Here is a 19782-nt window from a genome sequence, read left to right on the forward strand (position 1 = left end):
TATTTAAGGAAAAAAAGAAGAAGAAGAAAAGGAAGTCCTGGTCACTTTTAGTGCAGAAATTGCTTTTCGGCAAAGCTTCTTATCCACGCCAAAAATCAATCTCTGTCCTCTCTTCTGGGCTGCAGAGGCCAGAACTCCAGAGGCTGCTCCAACCCCAGGAAATAGAGGCCTCTGATCTTTCTGCTGCAGATGGAAAATTCCATTTGAGCCTGACCTGAGGTCTTGTTAAACAGCAGAACAGTAGGCAGCGGAGCTGGCCCCATCTTGTTAAGTGTTCGTACTCGGGGCCGGAGATTTCTAGTTGAACTTTAGTGAAGTCCTGCTCTCCGGCTCTGTCTTGGGTAAACGTGGAAAGAAGACCGTTTTGCACGTGTTGTCTCTCCGACCATCTCTGGGGAAGGACACGATGCCCTTGGTCGATCCTCCTCGAGGACTCTGGCTTGTTTTTGCCGAGTGCTCAGAAATCAACGAGCTCTTAATAATGGAGACGGTACCTTGAAAGGAGTTAGCGATACCCAGATAAAAATAAGAATCCCTCCCCTCACAGAGTAGGCGGCCTTCTGCAGAAAGGAAGCCTACATGGACAAGGAAGCACAAAAGTTTTTGTTTGTACATTTTGGGGGATTTGGATCTATGATTTCACTGGTCCAGGCAAAGAAGGTTAGTAAATATTTAACAAATGGATCTCCAAAACAAACCAAAATGAAACAAACAAACCAAAATAAATCCAGATGACACTTTTAAGTTTTATTTGCTTTATTAACATTTTCTCCATCACTCTTTTTAAAAAAAATTTTAAACCCTAAGATCGTTTATATGTATGTGTGTGTATATATTGGCTCTCATCACCACCGATAGCACGCCTCTATGTCAGCAGCTCTCGCCTTAGGAACCTTCCTCTCCCAATGCCTGCTCTGCAAGTTCTCCTCTTAGATAGTAGCTTGGGGTACTCAAAGGCTAGGCAATAACAACAAAACAACTGGCATTTATATTGTGCTCTAAGGTTTGCAAAGCGCTTTACAGATATCTCATTTTATCCTCGTGACAAACCTAAGAGGTAAGTGCTATCATTAGCCCCATTTTACATAATAGAGAAATTAAGGCAGGTAGAGGTTAAATGACACATCCAAGATCACACAGTTAGCAAGTGTCTAAGGTTGGATTTGAACTTGAGCCTCTCTGACTTGAGGTTCAGCCCTCTATGTACTGGACCACCTAGCTGCCCTGAGGTGAGGTGACTTACCTGGAGTCACATTATGTATTATGTATTAGAAATGAGACTTGGGACTCAGGACTCTCAATCGCTGAGGTTGGTACTCCCCATTCCATTACACTGCCTCTCAAAAGCAAATTATGTCATATTTTTAGATAACCCGTAGCCCCAACACCTTCAGTTTAGACTTCGCCAATTTGTAGTTGATGGTGATTTAAACATGGTAGACTAAAAAAAGGCTAACTGGGATATTTTTCAAGAGCAGTGATTTTGCTAAGCAAATTCAAAAGCACAGAATTTAAGGGTTGTATCTGACTTCATGGGCCATCTTGTTTGAGCCATCCTTACAAAAAATCCCCAAACATCCTTAGAAGTGATCATCTAGCCCAGGGGTCGGCCACGTATGGCTCTCGAGCCATATCTGGCTCTTTCTGCAGGAGCCATAAAGTTAATTTTTTTTCAGGCGCTGTTACAGGAGCAGCACTGTGAGCACTGTACGGCTCTCACGAAATTACATTTTTAAAAATGTGGCATTTATGGCTCTCATGGCCAAAAAGGTTGCCGACCCCTGATCTAGCCTTTGCTTGAAGACGTTCGATGAAGGGAAGCTCATTACCTCCAAAGACAGCACACTGCTCTTTGTTATAATCCATTAAGAATTTGTTTTCCCTTTCCTCAGTCCTAAATTTGTGTTTTTTCAAAGTTCACCACGTTCTGCCCTCTAGAGCCTGGATTAACAAGGATAATCTTTCTTCCCCATGATTAATAGCTCATGAAAGCTAAAGGATAAATGGGATGGAGAATCCAGCTCATGCTTTATTGATAGCTGAACTAATCGTGAGATTTGGTTCATCTCAGGGAACATCATGGTGGAAGGGATTCTAAAGTCCTTCTAGGCTAGCGTTCTTATTACACAGATGAGAAAACTGAGACCTGAAAAGGATCAAAGATTTGCCCAAAGATCTTATAGGTAATGAATGAATTTGAACCTAAGTCCAAGGTTGCCTCTCAGCTTGAAACAGAGCAAAATATAGGCTCCCTCTTAACTCTAAACCTTCAGCTAACTTGAGAGGGAAGATCAACAAGCTATTTTTAAACCAGGACAAGACCACTTTGTACACAAAGATGGCATTCAACAATGACTGGGATATCAAATTTGTCTCATCTATTTATAAAAGCACTTAGATGATTCTGAGACAAGTCTCCCCTCCCACTCTTGATTTCCATGATGCTTTTTAAAAGGCTTCTCTGATTTTTATTTTTCACTTTCAGACTGCCCCCTCCCAAGCCCCAAATAGGGTGAATTCATGAGATGGCAGTACGCTTTACTGTTAAGAATAGAATACAACAGAAAGGAAAAGAAAAAATCACAAGTTTGCATCATACACTTCTTTTCTTCGAGGAAATTCTTCTTGGTCAGAAGATTTTGACTGTCTTCAGAAATCTGTACATTTTTCAGAAGTGTACTAAAAGAAAAGTGGTGGTAACTTGATCTTACCTATAGTTAAGTGCTGAACATCCTAGACATAGCTTGAGGATTTCACCAAGTTGATTTTTGCTGTCAGACTTAGATGAGTGCTTATTAGCTAAAGATGTCAGGAAAGGAATCAAGAAAACCAGTGTGATCTTCTGAAACCCAGCAGGTAATCATGACTATGTCTTCTTCCATTTAATTCTCCTTCTACACAGGCAGAACAATATCATTCCCTTTGGCAAATAAGTAAACTGAAGGAGGGAGAGTTAATTGACTCATCCTGAAGGTCACACAGAGATGGAGGAGCAGAGAATCTCCACCACCTGATTTCCAGCTTGTTTTTTAACCAGGTTACTCCATCAAAGAATCTCAGAGTTAGAAGGGACCTCTGGGGTCAGTTAGGCCAATGTGCAATTGAAAAGGAATCTGTTCTACAAAATATCCAACAATCAGACATCTAGCCCTTGCTTGAAAGCACTCTAGTGTGGGGAAAAGCCTACTTACTTCTGAGGTGGTTGATTCCATTTTTAGATAACTCTAATGGCTCCATTAATTGCTATCTAATCATGTTTTCCCCTTTCTTGGAGTTGAGACATTGATTTCTTAAACCCATGTTTAAAACTTTACATATCTCCCCATTCAGTTTCACCTGAGTACATCTGGACCAATATTCTAGCCTCTGGAATTTTCTTTGGAGCCTGACTTTCTTCCACACCACGTTACCTATCTCTCTCAGCCTTGTGCCTTCCACAAATTGACTGCATGAGTCAGACAGTGAGGTAGTCAGTTTTACCTTGTATTCTCAGGTTAGAGCATAATAGAGGCCAATCACACAACTACTGATATACACATTTTGATGGCTCCATTGATAGGTGATGGTTTAACAGATGAGGACCAAAATAAATTGAGCAAAATCGAGGATCTGTTATACTAACCAGTGATGGGCTGCGATTTGTTTATGCTAGCTCACAAGTACTCATCGTGATATTTTCAATGGGAGTTTTCTTCCCTTGGAAATTAGCAAAGGTTATGAATTTGAAAGTAATTTATTGTTTTATTGATTATCTAGATGCAAGAAAAGGATGGAGAAAATGTCAATAAGGTCGATTAAACTTGTGTTCTATGGGTACTTTTTTGGGGGGGAGGGGAGACCTGATTGTTAAACATTTGCCAATACACTCTTGAATATAATCAGCCTATTAGCTATACTGCTACAGATCAAGATTCAGTGGTGACAGGGCAGTTAGGTAACATAATAGACAGAGAACCAAGCTTAAAGACTGGGTTCAAATGTGGCCTCAGACACTTCCTAATTGTGTGATCCTGGGCAAGCCATTTAGCCCCAGTTGCCTAGCCTTTACCAGTCTCCTGTCTTGGAACTTATACTTAGGATCAATTCTAAAACAGGAGGTAAGGTTTTAAAAAAAAAGATTAAATGGTGCCTCATTTAGGACTCATTAGTAAGCAGAAATAGAATGACTATAGGTTAGGTAGTTGGGGAAAATGGTCTGGTGGAAAGAGTGTTAGATGTAGAATCAGAGGATCTGGGTTTAAATCCCAGTTCTCTCACTTTACATGGGTGACTTTGGAGAAGTCACATAACTTCCTTGGACCTTGATTTTCTTATCTGTAAAATAAGGGCAGTGGTGGTGGTGGATTAGATGTCCTCTAGGGTCTTTTTCTGATCTAAATCTGTCATCCTAGGCAACATAAAGGAAATGGGGGATAGACTCTTGGAACTGGTTTCAAAACCTACCTACAAAACCTTCAATAGTTGTGTGACTCTGACCAAGTCACTGGATCTCTTTGAGCCTCTGTTTCCTTTATCTGTAAAATTTTGATGATAAAAATACTTTGAGTGCCTCCCTCAGTGTCATTGTGATGATCAAATGGGAAAATGGCTGGAAAGGACTTTGTGATCCTAAAAGTGCCATATCAGAGTATCATAGATGTAGATCTAGAAGGGATGTCAGAGGTCAGCTAATCTCATTTTTCAGATGAGGAAACTGAGGCCCAGGGACATTAGTCGACTTACTCAAGGGCACAAAGCATCAGAAGGGAGAATGGAGCCTGGGTCTTTAGAGACCAAATCTACCTTTTCCTACTGATTTCTCCTCTAAGAAGGCCAGGTGTCAATTTCTTTTAGAGGGTCTTCATATTTCAGAGACGGGTTGGAGTAGGTGATTCTTGAGGTCCCAAACAAGGATAAAATTCTGCAATTCTATTTTTTCCTACTAAGGCCAATGAATCCTAGTCACTGTAACTAATTGTGATTATATAGATTGATCCTAAGTCTCTTGACCGTGCCTCCCAAGTCTAATGTCATTCCAGCTACCATTTTGATTTCCTCAAGCTGCTAAAGAGATACTCGCTGGTATTGGAGCATAAGGCAAAGATTTACATTTCTTCCCTGAGTTTTGTCAAGCAGACCAAATCACTCAGTCCCTGAGTGTTTTCCTTTCTTGTTTTGTGAGATTATACTTAATTAACTTTGTTGTGAGTTAATGTTTCCGATTCATTTTTAGCCTCAAGTGATGGTTCTTACCAGGTTCCCAATCTCTGTATTCTGTCTCTACTGGATGGTATGAAGATGTTTCACTAAACTATTAAAAATAATACCCCCGAACTTGTTCATGCTGCTGTAATTATTCCAAAACAATATTTTCCTTGGAAATATGATCTTCCTCTCTTCGCTGAAGGACATCTTAGAAGTAAAAGCTGCCTCATCCATTTTAATACCAGAATGTGAAATAAAATGCACAGCAGGCACTTTGGGTGGGAGGGAGTTGGGTGGGAAGGCATAAGCAAGCTAATCATTTGTTTTCTGAAGAACAAGTCCCAACCCTCCAGTTGTTCTTTATGAAACCTTCACAAAGCAGGGAGACTGTTCACCAAGAAGAAATTAGCAGGGCCATAACCAACAGCCCATTATTTACCCTGGAGCATGTTTTATTGGCTCTGGCCTTCTTCATTTGCCTACCCAGCTTAGATTTGTTTTCAGTGAAGGGAATTTGTAGCAAAGGCCAGTGGTACTTGTCCGCAGCAGGACCAAGCAACCGTTGCTGGGGGCTTATTTTTATTTTTCTGTTTTGATGCAGGATAAACACATCAATAACCATAATACACATGGAGGGGAGGGATGGGTGTATTCTCCTTACTCTACGTGATATGAACTTTTAATACCTTAATACCAAATCAGATTGAAGATAGATTTAGGAACAATAATTGAATTTCCCAAATTGTGCATGTGTGTCTCTCTAAATGTGTATTCTACTGATGCATTGGAAACCAGGGATTTGGAGAGTATCTTAAAAGAACAGAATTTTTCATTTAAAAAAGAGAGATTTTTTTTTCAATGAAATCCAATATTCTCTACGAATTCTGCATCTTTCTGTTATTGTATATCAAGAAGATCCTTCAAGGCTGGGCAGATGCTTTAGCCTTCTGGGCTTTCTTAGTTTCACTCTCTATGAGAATATTGTCATTTTTCCTCGGGCTGCAGGGAACATTTTGGGGATGTTTTGACTTTTGTTCATGGAGAATTTCTAACCAATTAGCCTTCTGGTTTTGGGAAATGGCGCAATAAGGAAAGGTTTGTGGAGCAGACAACCTTCATTCTCATGGACCATTTGGGTCCCAGAGAAGTGATAATGACAACAGTAGAACAGTGGGGAGGGGGTGCAGCTATGGAAGCTGGCTTGTGTTCAGTTGGTCTTTCTTGAATATTTTTCTTTGTTACTAAGAAGAGTTCAGTGTCTTGAAATGAAGGTACAGGGAAATGACTGTGGTTGAAAAGTAAAGAACAATAATAATGCTTTGTTTATAAAAATAAAATACCTTCTTCCATTCTTGGAGACAACTAGGCAGTGAAATAGATAGAAGACTGGGTCAGTAGTCAGGAAGACCTGAGTTCAAATTCAACCTTAGACACTTACTAGCTATGTGACCCTGGGAAAGTCATTCAACCTGTCTGCCTCAGTTTTCTTGTTTGTAAAATGGAGATAACAATAGCATCTACCTCCTAGAGCTGTTGCGAGGATTAAATGAGATAATATTTGTAAAGGACATGTATCCTTTCCAAATCTCAACTTTCCCCATTTTTGATATATTGTGGGACAGCATAAGAAATTAAATGGGAATTTTGCAGAAGCTGCAGATGACACAGAACAAGTTTAGAAACTCAGGAGTTCATAAAATATACGTATGATATTGTATAATAGCAATCTATTTTATCTTTTAATACCATATATATGTTTTATAAATATAAATTTATATTATATGATATACATATATTTAATTAAAATATATATCTAATACCATATATCTAATAATATATATGTATAGGAAATATACATATATATTTCCTTTACTCAAAATACTGAATAAAAAAAGAAAACATTCACACTTTTTCTCTGGTACAAAGGGAGGGTCAAAAAATTTTATGTGGATTTTCATGCCCCTAACCCCCATGACGTGGAAGGGATACCTGTACTTGAATGTAGTGGGCTCTATATAAATGCTTATTTCTTCCCTTCTTCCCATTCACGATTGTTTATGGATTCGTTTTATTTAAATTTATTTATTTGTCACATTCTCTCTCCCTTCCTCCCCCAGCATTAGAGAAGGCATCATATGACAAAAAGATCTATGTATGTATAAAGCTATATCTCACTTATTTCTATTTATCTGGAAGGGGCCATCCATAAGTCGTTCTTCAAACAATATTCCTGTTGCCATATATAATGCTCTGTCCATTTCAGTCTTCATGATTTCATGTAGATTTTTCCTTGTTTTTAAAGAGTGAACCTGCTTGTCAGTTATTAGGGTGTAGCTGTATTCTGTTATAATCCTATGCCTAACTGTGCCTTTTTGTCTATGGGATTCTTTCAATCATCCTATAAATTCTCCACAAGGGATCCATTCAATGTGTGTGGGGGCGAGGAGAGGAGAGTAGTAAGGAAATTATTCTAGATTTCTTGACATTGCATGGATATTACTGGATTGCAGAAATTTCAGCATTAAAAAGAACCTCAGTGGTCATCTAAACTGAAACATAACCCCCAAAAGGTACCCCCTACAGTATCTAGGATCAGAGCCCATCCAGCAACTGTAAGAAGACCTCCAGTGAGGAAGAATTCACTACCTCATGCTGGAATAGGCTTAACTGGTAGAACTTACCTGACTTTAGACCTAAAATTTCCCTCATTATATTTTCTAAACATTGCTATTGGTTCTGCCATCTGGGGCCAAACAAAACAAATTCAGTCTCTCTTTCACATTCAAATTCCCCTTTTGACTCTATACTAACTAGATAAACCTGATACTGAATGACTATGAGTCATGGAGTACCTCAATCTCTAAAGAAGGACCTGGAGAGTTTGTACAAGTGATTCACATCCCTTAACCTCCCAGTACTCTAGGACAGAGGAGCCAACAGTTGGGGGCCACAAGCAGCCTATTGCTATCAGAAACAGATTAAAATATAATTAGGAAATATTTAACAAAGCAAATAAAAATATAATGGAATATAGATGATAATTTATGATTTTCCAAGTCAATACAGAGCCACCGGGATGTTGCTATTTGAGTATGACTTCAAAGCTCTAGATAAGAAGAAAGGGTACTAACCTCCATTGGTAAAGGAAATTTCCTCACTTGGGACTTCCCTATATCAATGAAATCTCAGGTCCTCTTTTTCTACCTGTCCCTAATGGCATGGCTACTTTTTATGTCCTTGGAGATGGTTTTCATATTTCCCCCTCCCTGTTGTCTGAACCTTCTCCTTTCCAGGCTACATCCCAATTCCTTTTAACCAATCTTCTTATGGCATTGTCTCAAGGACCTTCCTTATCCTGGTCTGCCTTCCCTGAACACTCTTTGGCTTGTCCATGTGCTTCCTAAAAAGGAGCTGCTTGAATAGAATACTCTACTATATATGGGGTCTGGCTTGGGGAGGAGGAAAACCAAGCCAGGTTTCCTTTTTCTTGGGAACAGCCCAAGGTTGCATTGGTTTTGCTTGATAGCCCATTGCCTGTCCATCACTCATCCTTCTCTCTCACTATATGGCCAGTCCATATTCTTTGCTGGCAATAAGTCTCTCAAATAGCATCTTTTATAATCTGCTTCTCTCCTATGTCATTCTTGGCTAACATGGCTGATGTGTTGTGGCCTCTTTGTGCCTACCATAGCCCTTTGGGTGATCCACAATTTGAATTCTTCTGAGGTGCTGGCATTCGATGACTCTTGGCCATGTACAATCAGAGGCTATGAAATAAAGCAATTCAACTTCTTCTACAAATATATTTTTCCTTTTATCCAAGAATATAATTCGAGGAGACCTCAGTAATCTTTGAGTGACTCTAAAGCTGGCTAAAAACACTGTGCATTTGAAATATTCCATTTTGAGGGATGCACAAAATGTGAAATTCTTGGCTATGATTATTCCATATGGTCTAAATGCCATCTGAGCCTGAGGGCTGGTGTGAGTGCAGAGAACATCCGCATCATTAGCATCAACAGTAAATAGATAACTGGCGGCTGCTCTTTTCAAGGCGCCATGTTCTGCACTGGGCTGTCTGGGAAAAGAGCCCCTGCCCTCCAGGACCTTCCAGTCTACTTACTAGAGGAGACATGAAAAGATAAATGTTAATATAGTGAACGAATGAACAAAAATGCATTTATTATGGATTAACTATATGCCAGGCCCTGAGATGCAAATATTAAAGAAAGACAGACCCTCTTCTCAAGAAGTTGCCATTCCAAGCAGGGGACTCAAATATGTAGAAAGTTTTAACTACAAGGCAGATGGAAAGTCCCAGTGGTTCTAAGCCTGCAGCGGTAGGGCAGATGGCAAGGCCTAATAACCCTTAAAAGGGCATTGGTCTGGTCCATAGTAACAGCAAGGTTGTACTAATGATGTCACTCTGAAAGACTTAGTTCCCCTGATCAATACAGTGATCCATGTCAATTCCAAAGGACTCAATGAAAAAAGGGCTACAGCCTCTGGGGGGAAAAGCAATGAATTCTGAGTGCAAATTAAAGTATCATTTTCTCACTTTTTTACTTTTTTTTTAAAAAAATGGCTAATATGGAAATATGTTTTACATGATTTCACATATGAATTGATGTATTGCTTGCCTTTTCAGTAAAGAGACACTAGGAGTGAGAGAGAATTTGGAACTCAAAATTTAAAAAGAAAAGAATTTTTAAAGATAAATAAATAATAAAATTTAAAACACCTTTAAAAAGTAAATTTTTGGCATGTTGGATAATAATGCATGGGGGTCTAGAGGACGTGGCAGTCAGGTATCTGATAGAGCCTTCATTGCCAGGAGTCTGGGGATGTGGGAAGAAGTGGGAGGAATCCTGAAGTGCTACTTCCTGCTAGGATACCTAAGTGGAGCTCTGGGCTGGTGGGCAGGTAGTTCACATAAGGTGAGAGATAGTGTATTAGCAGGCGCTAAGTACCAAATTAATAGTTTAGATAATAAATGCTTTAAGAGTTGAAAATATGTAGAAATCACTGTAGTGTAGACCATTGGGGTGTACATCACCAAGAGGTTGAAACTTGAATTGAGCTTTGAAAAGTAAGGATTGGGGGAGTGGGGGTGGTACTCAGGTAGCTTGGGTAGCTCAGTGGATTGAGAACCAGGCCAAGAGATGGGAGGTCGTGACTTCAAATCTGACCTCAGACCCTTTCTAGCTGTGTGACCCTGGGCAAGTCACTTAATCTCCATTGTTTAGCCCTTAACCACTCTTTTGCCTTAGAATCAATATATAGTATTGAATCTAAGATAGAAAGTAAGGGTTTTTTTTTAAAAAAAGAAAAGTAAAGTAAGAATTAGGGAAAAGGAAAAGCATTCTTGGCATGAGCAAATGGAAACAATAATATTTCATGGTATTTTCAGAGAGCACTGAGTATACCAGTTTGGTTGGAATGAAAGAGTTTGTGTAGAGGAGGGGTAGACGGGTTCAGGCCAGAATATGGAAGTCCTGGTGAACCTTATTCAAGAGAGACTACATGGGAAAGTGAAAAGAGGAATAAATTTAGGGCCAAAGCCCTGGTTTCCAATCCTAGCTCTATCTCTTAATAGCTGTCGGTCTTTGTGAAAGTCATTTAATTTTTCCAAGAATCAGTTTCCTCATCTGAAAATTGTCAAGGTTTGACTCAATGGCCTCAGATAGTTGTGATAAAGAGGAGATGAAATCCAAGATACATGGCAGATGTTTTATAGCTGTGAAGCATATATTTACCTAACTTGTTATTAAGCAATGGGAAGAAAACGAAAAATGTTCAATATGTTCAAAGTGGAGCTTTAGAAAGATTAATCTGGCAATGTTCTTTGGGTTGGATTGGGGGAGAGAAAGAAATTGGAGGTAAAGAGACTAGGGAAGAAATTGGAAGTGTTGACAAAGGTAACTAATGGCCACAGGATGGAAAGAAATAAATGGAAGTAGAAAAACAAAAGGATAAGAAACAAGAGACAGTGCTTTGATGTCATCAAAGGTAACATCAAGCCTGTGAGACCAGGTGTTGGGAAGAATATCGAAACCAGGACTGAGTTAGGGTGAGCCAGCAGGACAATGATGGGACACTGGACTTAGAATTAGGAAGATAAGGACTGAGATCCTCTTTCTGCTAGGTAGGAGCTGTGTGGCCATGGACAAGTCACAGTCTCTGAAATCTTCAAAAAAGTCCATAAGATTATACTTTTTGGACAGGTTGCCGTCTGCATCCAGTGAAGGGAAAGATGAGGAGTAGGACCAAGGGAGTATAGTGTCTCTTTCAATGAAGCATTCAGAAGGAAGGACTTATCAAGAGTAACAGATGTTGGTAAGAGGTCAAAGAGAGAAGAGACAGAAAAAACTGTTGGAAATGCTGTTAAAAATATCAAAGTGACCTTTGAGAGGGTGGCTTCAATAGACTTGCTGGGAAAATCTTCAAAATCAGAGGGAGCTAAGAAGTGAGGAGTGGTGGAAAAATGAAGTGTTGACTCTGTTTTTGAGAAGTTTGGTTGAGAAAGCAGAGAGAACTAACATCTGTGGTCCCCTCTCTTTCTGAATAAATAATAATTAAAACCAAATATTAGATGATGAAATATAGAAAATATAGAAAAAGTCAAAGAAGGTAAAATATGAAGAATTATGATGAACAAAGTTAGAGAAGGCAGAAGTCATTCACAGTTGGCTTAAATTTTCTTTGTTTCATCATCAGACATTTTTCTCCCAGTATGTATGTGTAGGTGATTTGTCTGTTGGGTTTTTGCATGAATGCCAGTCCTGATTGGACAGCTAAATGGCAGTGAATAGAGTCTAGGGCATGAAACAAGACTCAATCTTCCTGAATTCAAATCTGACCTCAGACACCTACTAGCTGTGTGACCCTGGGAAAGTCACTTCACCCTGTTGGCCTCAGTTTTTTCATCTGTAAAATGAATTGGAAAAGGAAATGAAAAACCACTCTAGGATCTTTGCCAAGAAAACCTCAGATGGGGTCCTGAAAAATCAGACATGACCAAACAGCATTCCTGATCCTTTCATTGTGGGATTGGGAAGAAAATGCATTTGAACCCTTTCCTTTGCCACTGACAAACTGTGTTTGTATGAGGAGAGAGAGATAGCTGATCTTGGCGTTAGGAAGTCCTAGGTTCATTCAGATCCTCTCTCTGCCAGATACTGTTTGTGTGACCTTGGACAAGTCACACCTCAGGGCCCCACACAACTCTGTAAGACTGTTAGTTGCCCAACAGTTGTTGAATTGAATTAGCAAAGGGTACTCCCTTACAGGAAATTGTCTAAACCAATAAAATCACAGACCTGGGTGGTAAGTACGTAGAAGGTACAGAATTTTCTCAAATTAAGTGTTTTCAATTCTAGTGCCCATGGAAGTCTTTCTGGCACATCGGTGGCCTCCATTCTCTTCAGATATTTCAAATTGGTGGCATCCAAGCACCACTACCAGAGTTAGCATTGTCAGTTGGTAATGAGAAACAGTCCCTGCCCTCATGGAGCTTACACTCTCATGGGAAAGACTAAATTAAATAGATGCATCCAAGATACTTAGAGTTGGTGGGAAGACTGCCCAAAGTACCCAAATGTCCCATTTTGCTTGATTGCTAACAATGAACAAAAATGATTCTTAAAGGAGCCCCCCTTCCCCTTTCTCTTTCCCAACAGGACCTCCTTAAAAGATGCTACTCTGCAAAGGCATCTTACCTGTTCCAACAAGATAAGTTCTATGATGTCAGCTATGACACAGGAGACAAGTCTATCCAGTGCAGCCGCCGGCCTGATGCATTCAAGTTCTGGATGACCTGGAAGGCCCTGGGGACGCTGGGGCTTGAGGAAAGAGTGAACCGGGCTCTTGCGCTAGCGAGGTACGCTTGTGTATGAATTCAGATGAGCGTTTGTGCTCGCCAATTGTAAAAAGGCAATATTGAGGAGGAACAGAGTGGTCCCTGGAACCCCTTGTGGAGCACTGGCCTGGAGACTGGAAGCCTGTCTCCATGGATAGCTAGAGCCAAGCCTCGAGTCAGGAGGGCCTGGGCTTAAATCTGGCCTCAGATACTTCCTAGCTGTGTGACTCTGGGCAAGTCACTGAACCCCCACTGCCTAGCCCTTATACCTTGAAACCGATACATAATATTGATTCTGACAACAGGTAAGGGTATAAAGTAAAATAAAACAAAACAAAATAAAATAAAATAGTGATTCTTTATGACAAACAACACCTTCATCACTTATTGGTGATGAAGAATTTACTTCTCTTTCAGTTTCAGACTTATTAATAAACTTATCCTTATCATTTTTCTGTCTTAGAACTGATACTGAGACAGAAGATTAGGGTTTAAGTAGGGGGCAAGTTCTATGACTATGCTGTGCCTCAGTTTTCTCACATTGTAAAATGTGATCTTTTAACTTGGTGACCTCTCAGGTCCCTTCCAGCTCTAAAGCCACAATTCAATGAACTCCAGGGAGTTTGGTCTAAAAGTTCTGGCCACTTCACCACTGCCCCTTGACAGCTGACTCTCCTCAAGCTACAGAGTTTCCCTTTGGGCTCTCTTCTACTTGCTTTAAACTCTCTCTGTTAGGTGGCAAAGTGGATAGTTTGCAGGGCCTGGAGTCCAGAAGACTTGAGTTCAAATCTGGACTCAGATGCTTACTGGGCAAGAACTTCACTCCATTAGCCTCAGTTTCCTCATCTGTCAAATCAGCTAAAGAAATGACGAACCACTCCAGGGTTGTTGCAAAGAAAACCTGAAATGGAGGCATGAAGAATCAGATATGACTGAAAATGATTGAATCAGAACAACAAAATAATAATGATATAATTAATATAGCATAGCTATTATTATATTATGCTGCCCTAGTTTCCATCTGGTGTAATCCAGTTTCCCAAGGATTTTAATGACAGGATCCAGTATAAAATAGAATTCAGTGTCTGATCAGTTATTAACCTATTTTGAAACTTTGAAGATGTCCCCTTTTGCCAGGAGAGATGTCCAATGGGATGCCCTAGTCAGCACTCAGAAATTTTCGATGAGAACAGATTGTGAAAAGAAAGATTTTAAGAGTTTCAGGGAGGCCATTTTCCTTATGTATTTGAACTTATCATTTCTGGAACATCACTCGCATGGGAGTTTTAAAATGTGAACTAAAGCTTCAGATCTAGCTGTGTCCCTCTGGGAACAACATTTAGGATGGATGCTTCTGATGGTTTGGGAGGGATCTGGAAAATATCTCTGTATCCAGGAATACTGATTACTGGCCACAAATGATGTGTTGATGCCATATATTGGCCTATAGTAAAAATATCCTAGAAATGTACAATTATGATCCGGTTCCTCCTTCCTACACTGCCCCACAGGCTTCGAATAGAGCTCAGGTTGGCATTGGAGAAAGGTGGGGAGGGCACTGGATTAGAAGCCAATCTGGGACATTGCAATAACTCCTATGATCCTACATATATTTTTCTTTTGAATACTTATGCCTGCAGCCCCTTGGAGATAAATATCTAATGATGATATTTCAAGTTCACCTCTTTCCCAGGTTGGTTTTATTGCCTTCGGTCATTCTATATTCAGATTTCCTCTTCGAGGTTAAATACATATGTATATTCACATGGATGTACTTCTAAACAGAAATATGTACACATACAAATTCATAGGTAGAAATCAATGGGATTTCATTGGCAGAGGGATTTTCTGCTTTAAAAAAAAATACTTAGGGGCAGCTGGGTAGCTCAGTGGATTGAGAGCCAGACCTAGAGACGGGAGGTCCTAGGTTCAAATCCAGCCTCAGACACTTCCCAGCTGGGTGACCCTGGGCAAGTCACTTGACCCCCATTGCCTACGCTTACCACTCTTCCACCTATAAGTCAATACACAGAAGTTGAGGGTTTAAAATAAAAAAAAAATACTTAGCAATACAAATTAGAAACCAATTCTATTCTTTTTTTTAAGATCCATTTAATTAATTAATTAATTTAGAATGTTTTCCCATGATTCATATTCTTTCCCTCCCTTTCCCCTTCCCCCTGCTATAGCCAATGAGCAATTCCACTAGGTTTTTTACATGTGTCATTGATCAAAACCTATTTCCATATTATTAATATTTGCAATAAAGTAATCATTTAGAATCTGCATCCCCAATCATATCCCTGTAAAACCACATGATCAATCATATGTTTTTCTTCTGCGTTTCTGCTCCCACAGTTCTTTCTCCTAAGTTCCTCAGAATTGTCCTGGGACATTTCATTGTTGCTAGTAGCAAAGTCAGTTACATTCAATTGTGCTATAATGTATCAGTCTCTGTGTACAATGTTGATCCTTTCACTCTGCATCAGTTCCTGGAGGCCTTTCCAGTTCACATGGAATTCCTCCAGTTCATTATTCTTTTCAGCACAATAGTATTCCATCACCATCAGATTCCATAATTTGTTCAGCCATTCCCCAAACACGGGACACCCCCTCATTTTCCATTTTTTTGCCATCACAAAGAGTGTGGCTATGAATATTTTTGTACTCACCTTTTTCCTTATTATCCCTTTGGGGTATAAACCCAACAATGGTATAGCTGGATCAAAGGGCAGACAGTCTTTTAAAGCCCTTTGGGCATAGTTCCTAATTGCCTTTCAGAATGGTTAGATTAATTTACAACTCCACCAGCAATGTATTAGTGTTTTTTGGCCACATCCCCTCCAACATTTATTACTTTCCTTTGCTGTCATATTAGCCAACCTTCTATGTGTCTTTACAGGTGGTACCTGTAAACAACCAACTCTATTCTTGAATAATGTTTGTGGTGTTTAGAAGGCTGTATGTGGAGTCAGGAAGACCTGAGCTCAAATCCTACTTCAGCCATTTACTAGCTGTATGATTCTGAACAACACACTTCTCTCAGGCTCATTCTTCTCAATGGTAAAATGGGGATAATAATAGCACCCACCTCACATGGCTGTTGTCAGGATCCCATCAGATGATATATAAGTAAAGTGTTTTGCAAGCCTTAAAGTGCTATGTAGGGTGTTTGAAAAATCTGTCCGTGGTTCTATTCTATCTGCCCAACAGTTTTATGATGCAGGACAGGCAGGAATTAATATCTCATTTTACAGATGAGGTACATTAAGTCTTAGGGATGTGTCCAGAATTCACACAGCTCCTTAGAAGCAGAGCCAGGTTTGGGGGCTCTTTGCCCAATACTCTTCCCCCATCTCCTGTACATTTTAGTGAGTGCAGCTGTGGGCTCTGTGACCTAGGCTTTAATTCTTTTTTTTTTTTTTTTAATCCTTAGCTTCTGTCTTGGAGTCAATACTGTGTATTGGCTCCAAGGCAGAAGACTGGTAAGGGTAGGCAATGGGGGTCAAGTGACTTGCCCAGGGTCACACAGCTGAGAAGTGTCTGAGGCTGGGTTTGAACCTAGGACCTCCTGTCTCTAGGCCTAACTCTCAATCCACTGAGCTACCCAGCTACCCCCTAGGCATAAATTCTCGAAAAAGAATCTCCCCTTTTCTAAATGTGAATTATAACCAATTACCTGCCTTAACCTCTCGTGTACTTGACACCCGACACCTCATTCCTCACATGAGCCCAAAGCATACTGTGGTCCCACTGCCAGTGCCCAGTGCCAACCTAAAGGGCACAACCATCCTTTAAGGGGTTTCTCTTCTCAGGGATATTAAATGACAAAGTCTTGGAAGGTGTATTGGAGAGATTTCCTTTTCAGTATTCTGCTATTATTTTTAACCTGCTCAGAAGGTGGTCCACCCTCCCAAGGAAGCTCTAGACACATCTCCATTCTGCGCCGAGCTTTTCTTTTGTCCCAGTTTACCCATTTGTACCCATTTGTGAAGTGAGTTATTCCTCTGGCTAAGTGCCTCCTTCATCAGTTGATACTAATGCCAGCAGGTAGTTAAAAGTCATTTCCCTCCAGCCTGCTGGGCCAAGGTGAGCAGGCTCCCCTGGATGCAGAATTGAGAGATCCCCATTTTTGATAGCAAAGATTTACCTGGGCTCATTTCTAAGTGAAAGGGACATTGTTTCTTCAACCCGGCTAACATGTCAAGGAGAAGGCATATTCCACCCGGTGGCGTTAGCTCTGGCAGCTTCCCTTGGGTCAGGAGCTGCCAGTTTCCCTGGGCACTATGCCAGGCTGCTTAACTCCTTGACCAGCTGCGCCTCCTTCCCCCGCCCCCCCCCCCCAGGTTACAATTGGGATTACGCTGATGCCTCAGTGCTAATGTTTCAGTGTTTCTGAATTTAGACCTGGCTTCATTTAGGAGCTACTCTCTTGACCTTATGATTGAAGGGACCCTTGTCTTTCCACTGGCCACGTTTTAGAATACTGACCTGGCAGGGTTTCTTTCCTTTCCTGTCTCTATTCATTCTAAAGGACAATTTCGGTGACCTTGGACAAGACTCAGGATGTTCCACCTGAGATTTGGACCATTCAAGAGCATCTCTTGAGAGCTGCATTTAAAAGGGTTATCCTGAGAGGGGATCCATGGGCTTCACCAGACCACCAAAGGGGGCCAGAACAGACTGATAAGTCCAATAAGGGCATAAAAAGTTGCTCGCTGTGTTCTAGAAACCAGAGGTAGTAAGGCAATAATGAAACAGCCCCTGACCCCAAGAAGCTTACCTTCTCCTGGGAGAAAGACAGATAGGTGTTTGCAAGGGAAATTCTCCCCAGTTATTTTAGGAAATATTTCTTTAATTTGCCCAGTATAGAACCCTCGATACTCTTTCTCTCAGATCCCTAACAGGAATTAAAGAGCAACTGAATTAGATGGATGTCTGACTTATCCATCCAAGATATGGGGGGGGGGGGGGAATGGGGGAGGCGGGGAGAGGGATATGAAGACTTTGGACCAGACTTGAGATTTCAGTGGTGTATGGCAGAGATAGCAAACATCCTGCCCGACTGCAGCCAGAACCTAATTAAAATGTAATTGGAAAATATTTAAATATTTGTTAATATTCGAATATTGTTACATTTAAATATTTAAATACATTTAAATATTTAAATAAACTATTTAAATAAAAATACAAAAACCAAAACATTAAATTTTAAAATACTTTATGACTACAGAAATCCTTATATTTGGTTTAGTAGCCCCTTTTCCCTTTAAGTTGACACCATTGGTCTAGGGCAATTATAGGCAAACTTTTTATTATTTTTTTTATTTTTTTTAAATTCTTAACTTCTGTGTATTGGCTCCTTGGTGGAAGAGTGGTAAGGGTGGGCAGTGGGGGTCAAGTGACTTGCCCAGGGTCACACAGCTGGGAAGTGTCTGAGGCCAGATTTGAACCCAGGACCTCCTGTCTCTAGGCCTGACTCTCAATCCACTGAGCTAACCAGTTGCCCCGTGGGCAAACTTTTTAAAGAGGGGGCCAAAGGAAAGGAAATGCTTATCTGTCAGTCTGTTTCTAAGGCAACTCTTTTGAAATTTCATTGTATTATATCCTATTTGTTGTATTTGTCACATTAGGAATAATGTCTTGGGCAGATAGAATATTTCGGTGGTTGTAGTTTGCCCATCACTGGTCTAGGGAGCTCCCCAAGCAAGAAATTCCCTCTCCAGTGCACATCAGCACCCTCTCTGCAATTTCTGGTCTTAGAGATTTGTCTAGAGAAATGAGAAGTTAAGTGTCTTGTCTAGGTTCACTCATCCAGAATATGTGAAAGATAGGACTTGAACTCAGGTCTTCTTGGTTTTGAGGCAGGCTCTCCATCTACTATGCAGTACTGCCTTTCCTGAGAGGATTATTTTGTAATAAAAATAATGTTGTTGTTATTTTTTGACTAATTATGTCCAACTCTTCATGACTCTGCTTGGAGTTTTCTTGGAAAAAATACTGGACTTGTTTGTCTGTTTTTACTCTAGCTCATTTTACAGAAGAGGAAACTGAGGCAAATAGGGTTAAATGATCTGCCCAGGATTACCAAGCTAGTAAATGTCTGAGGTCAAATTCACAATCGCTCCCTGACTCCAGGTCTGGTACTCTATCCACTGAGTCAATATACACCTATATATTTGCCATGAGAAATCATGGCAACCTGGAAAGTTGTCCACACTGTGAGAGAGTGGAAACACTTGTTAAAGGGGATTTGATTTGCAAGTTCCACTCATTAATGGGAGACCAGCACTGTAAAGTAGAGGTTTCATCTGATTCTACCCTCACGGAGTGAAACTCATTGTGGACTTTGTGAGAAGTGCTGGATTAAATGATTTTCAAGGTCCTTGCTAGGTCACTCTTCTTAAACTCATCAGTGTAGCCTAGGAACTAAAGAATAGTCTGCATATTAAGGATCATCAGGAGGAGATTTAAAACTAGAAAATAATTAGTACGGCACAGCTAGGTGATTCAGTGGATAGACCTGGAATTGTCAGGACCTTAATTCAACCCTGACTTAAGATACTTCCTAGCTGTGTGACCCTGGGCAAGTCACTTAATCCTGTTTGCCTAGTCCCTACCTTTTGTCTTAGAGTTGTTAGGAAGGAAGGAAGGAAGGAAGGAAGGAAGGAAGGAAGGAAGGAAGGAAGGAAGGAAGGAAAGAAGGAAGGAAGGAAAGGAGGAAAGGAGGAAAGAAGGAA

General features: G+C 40.4%; 1 protein-coding gene across 1 annotated transcript in view; it reads left to right on the plus strand.

Annotated features, from left to right (window-relative positions):
* Positions 1–19782, plus strand: part of GADL1 (glutamate decarboxylase like 1) — a 175606-nt gene that overhangs the window by 67114 nt on the left and 88710 nt on the right. The window contains exon 11 of the mRNA XM_044678287.1: positions 12864–13063. Within this exon, the coding sequence (XP_044534222.1) occupies positions 12864–13063 (200 nt within the window). The remainder of the gene's footprint in view (positions 1–12863; positions 13064–19782) is intronic.

This window comes from Gracilinanus agilis, chromosome 5 (assembly GCF_016433145.1).
Source record: "Gracilinanus agilis isolate LMUSP501 chromosome 5, AgileGrace, whole genome shotgun sequence".
In the NCBI taxonomy this organism is placed as follows: domain Eukaryota; kingdom Metazoa; phylum Chordata; class Mammalia; order Didelphimorphia; family Didelphidae; genus Gracilinanus; species Gracilinanus agilis.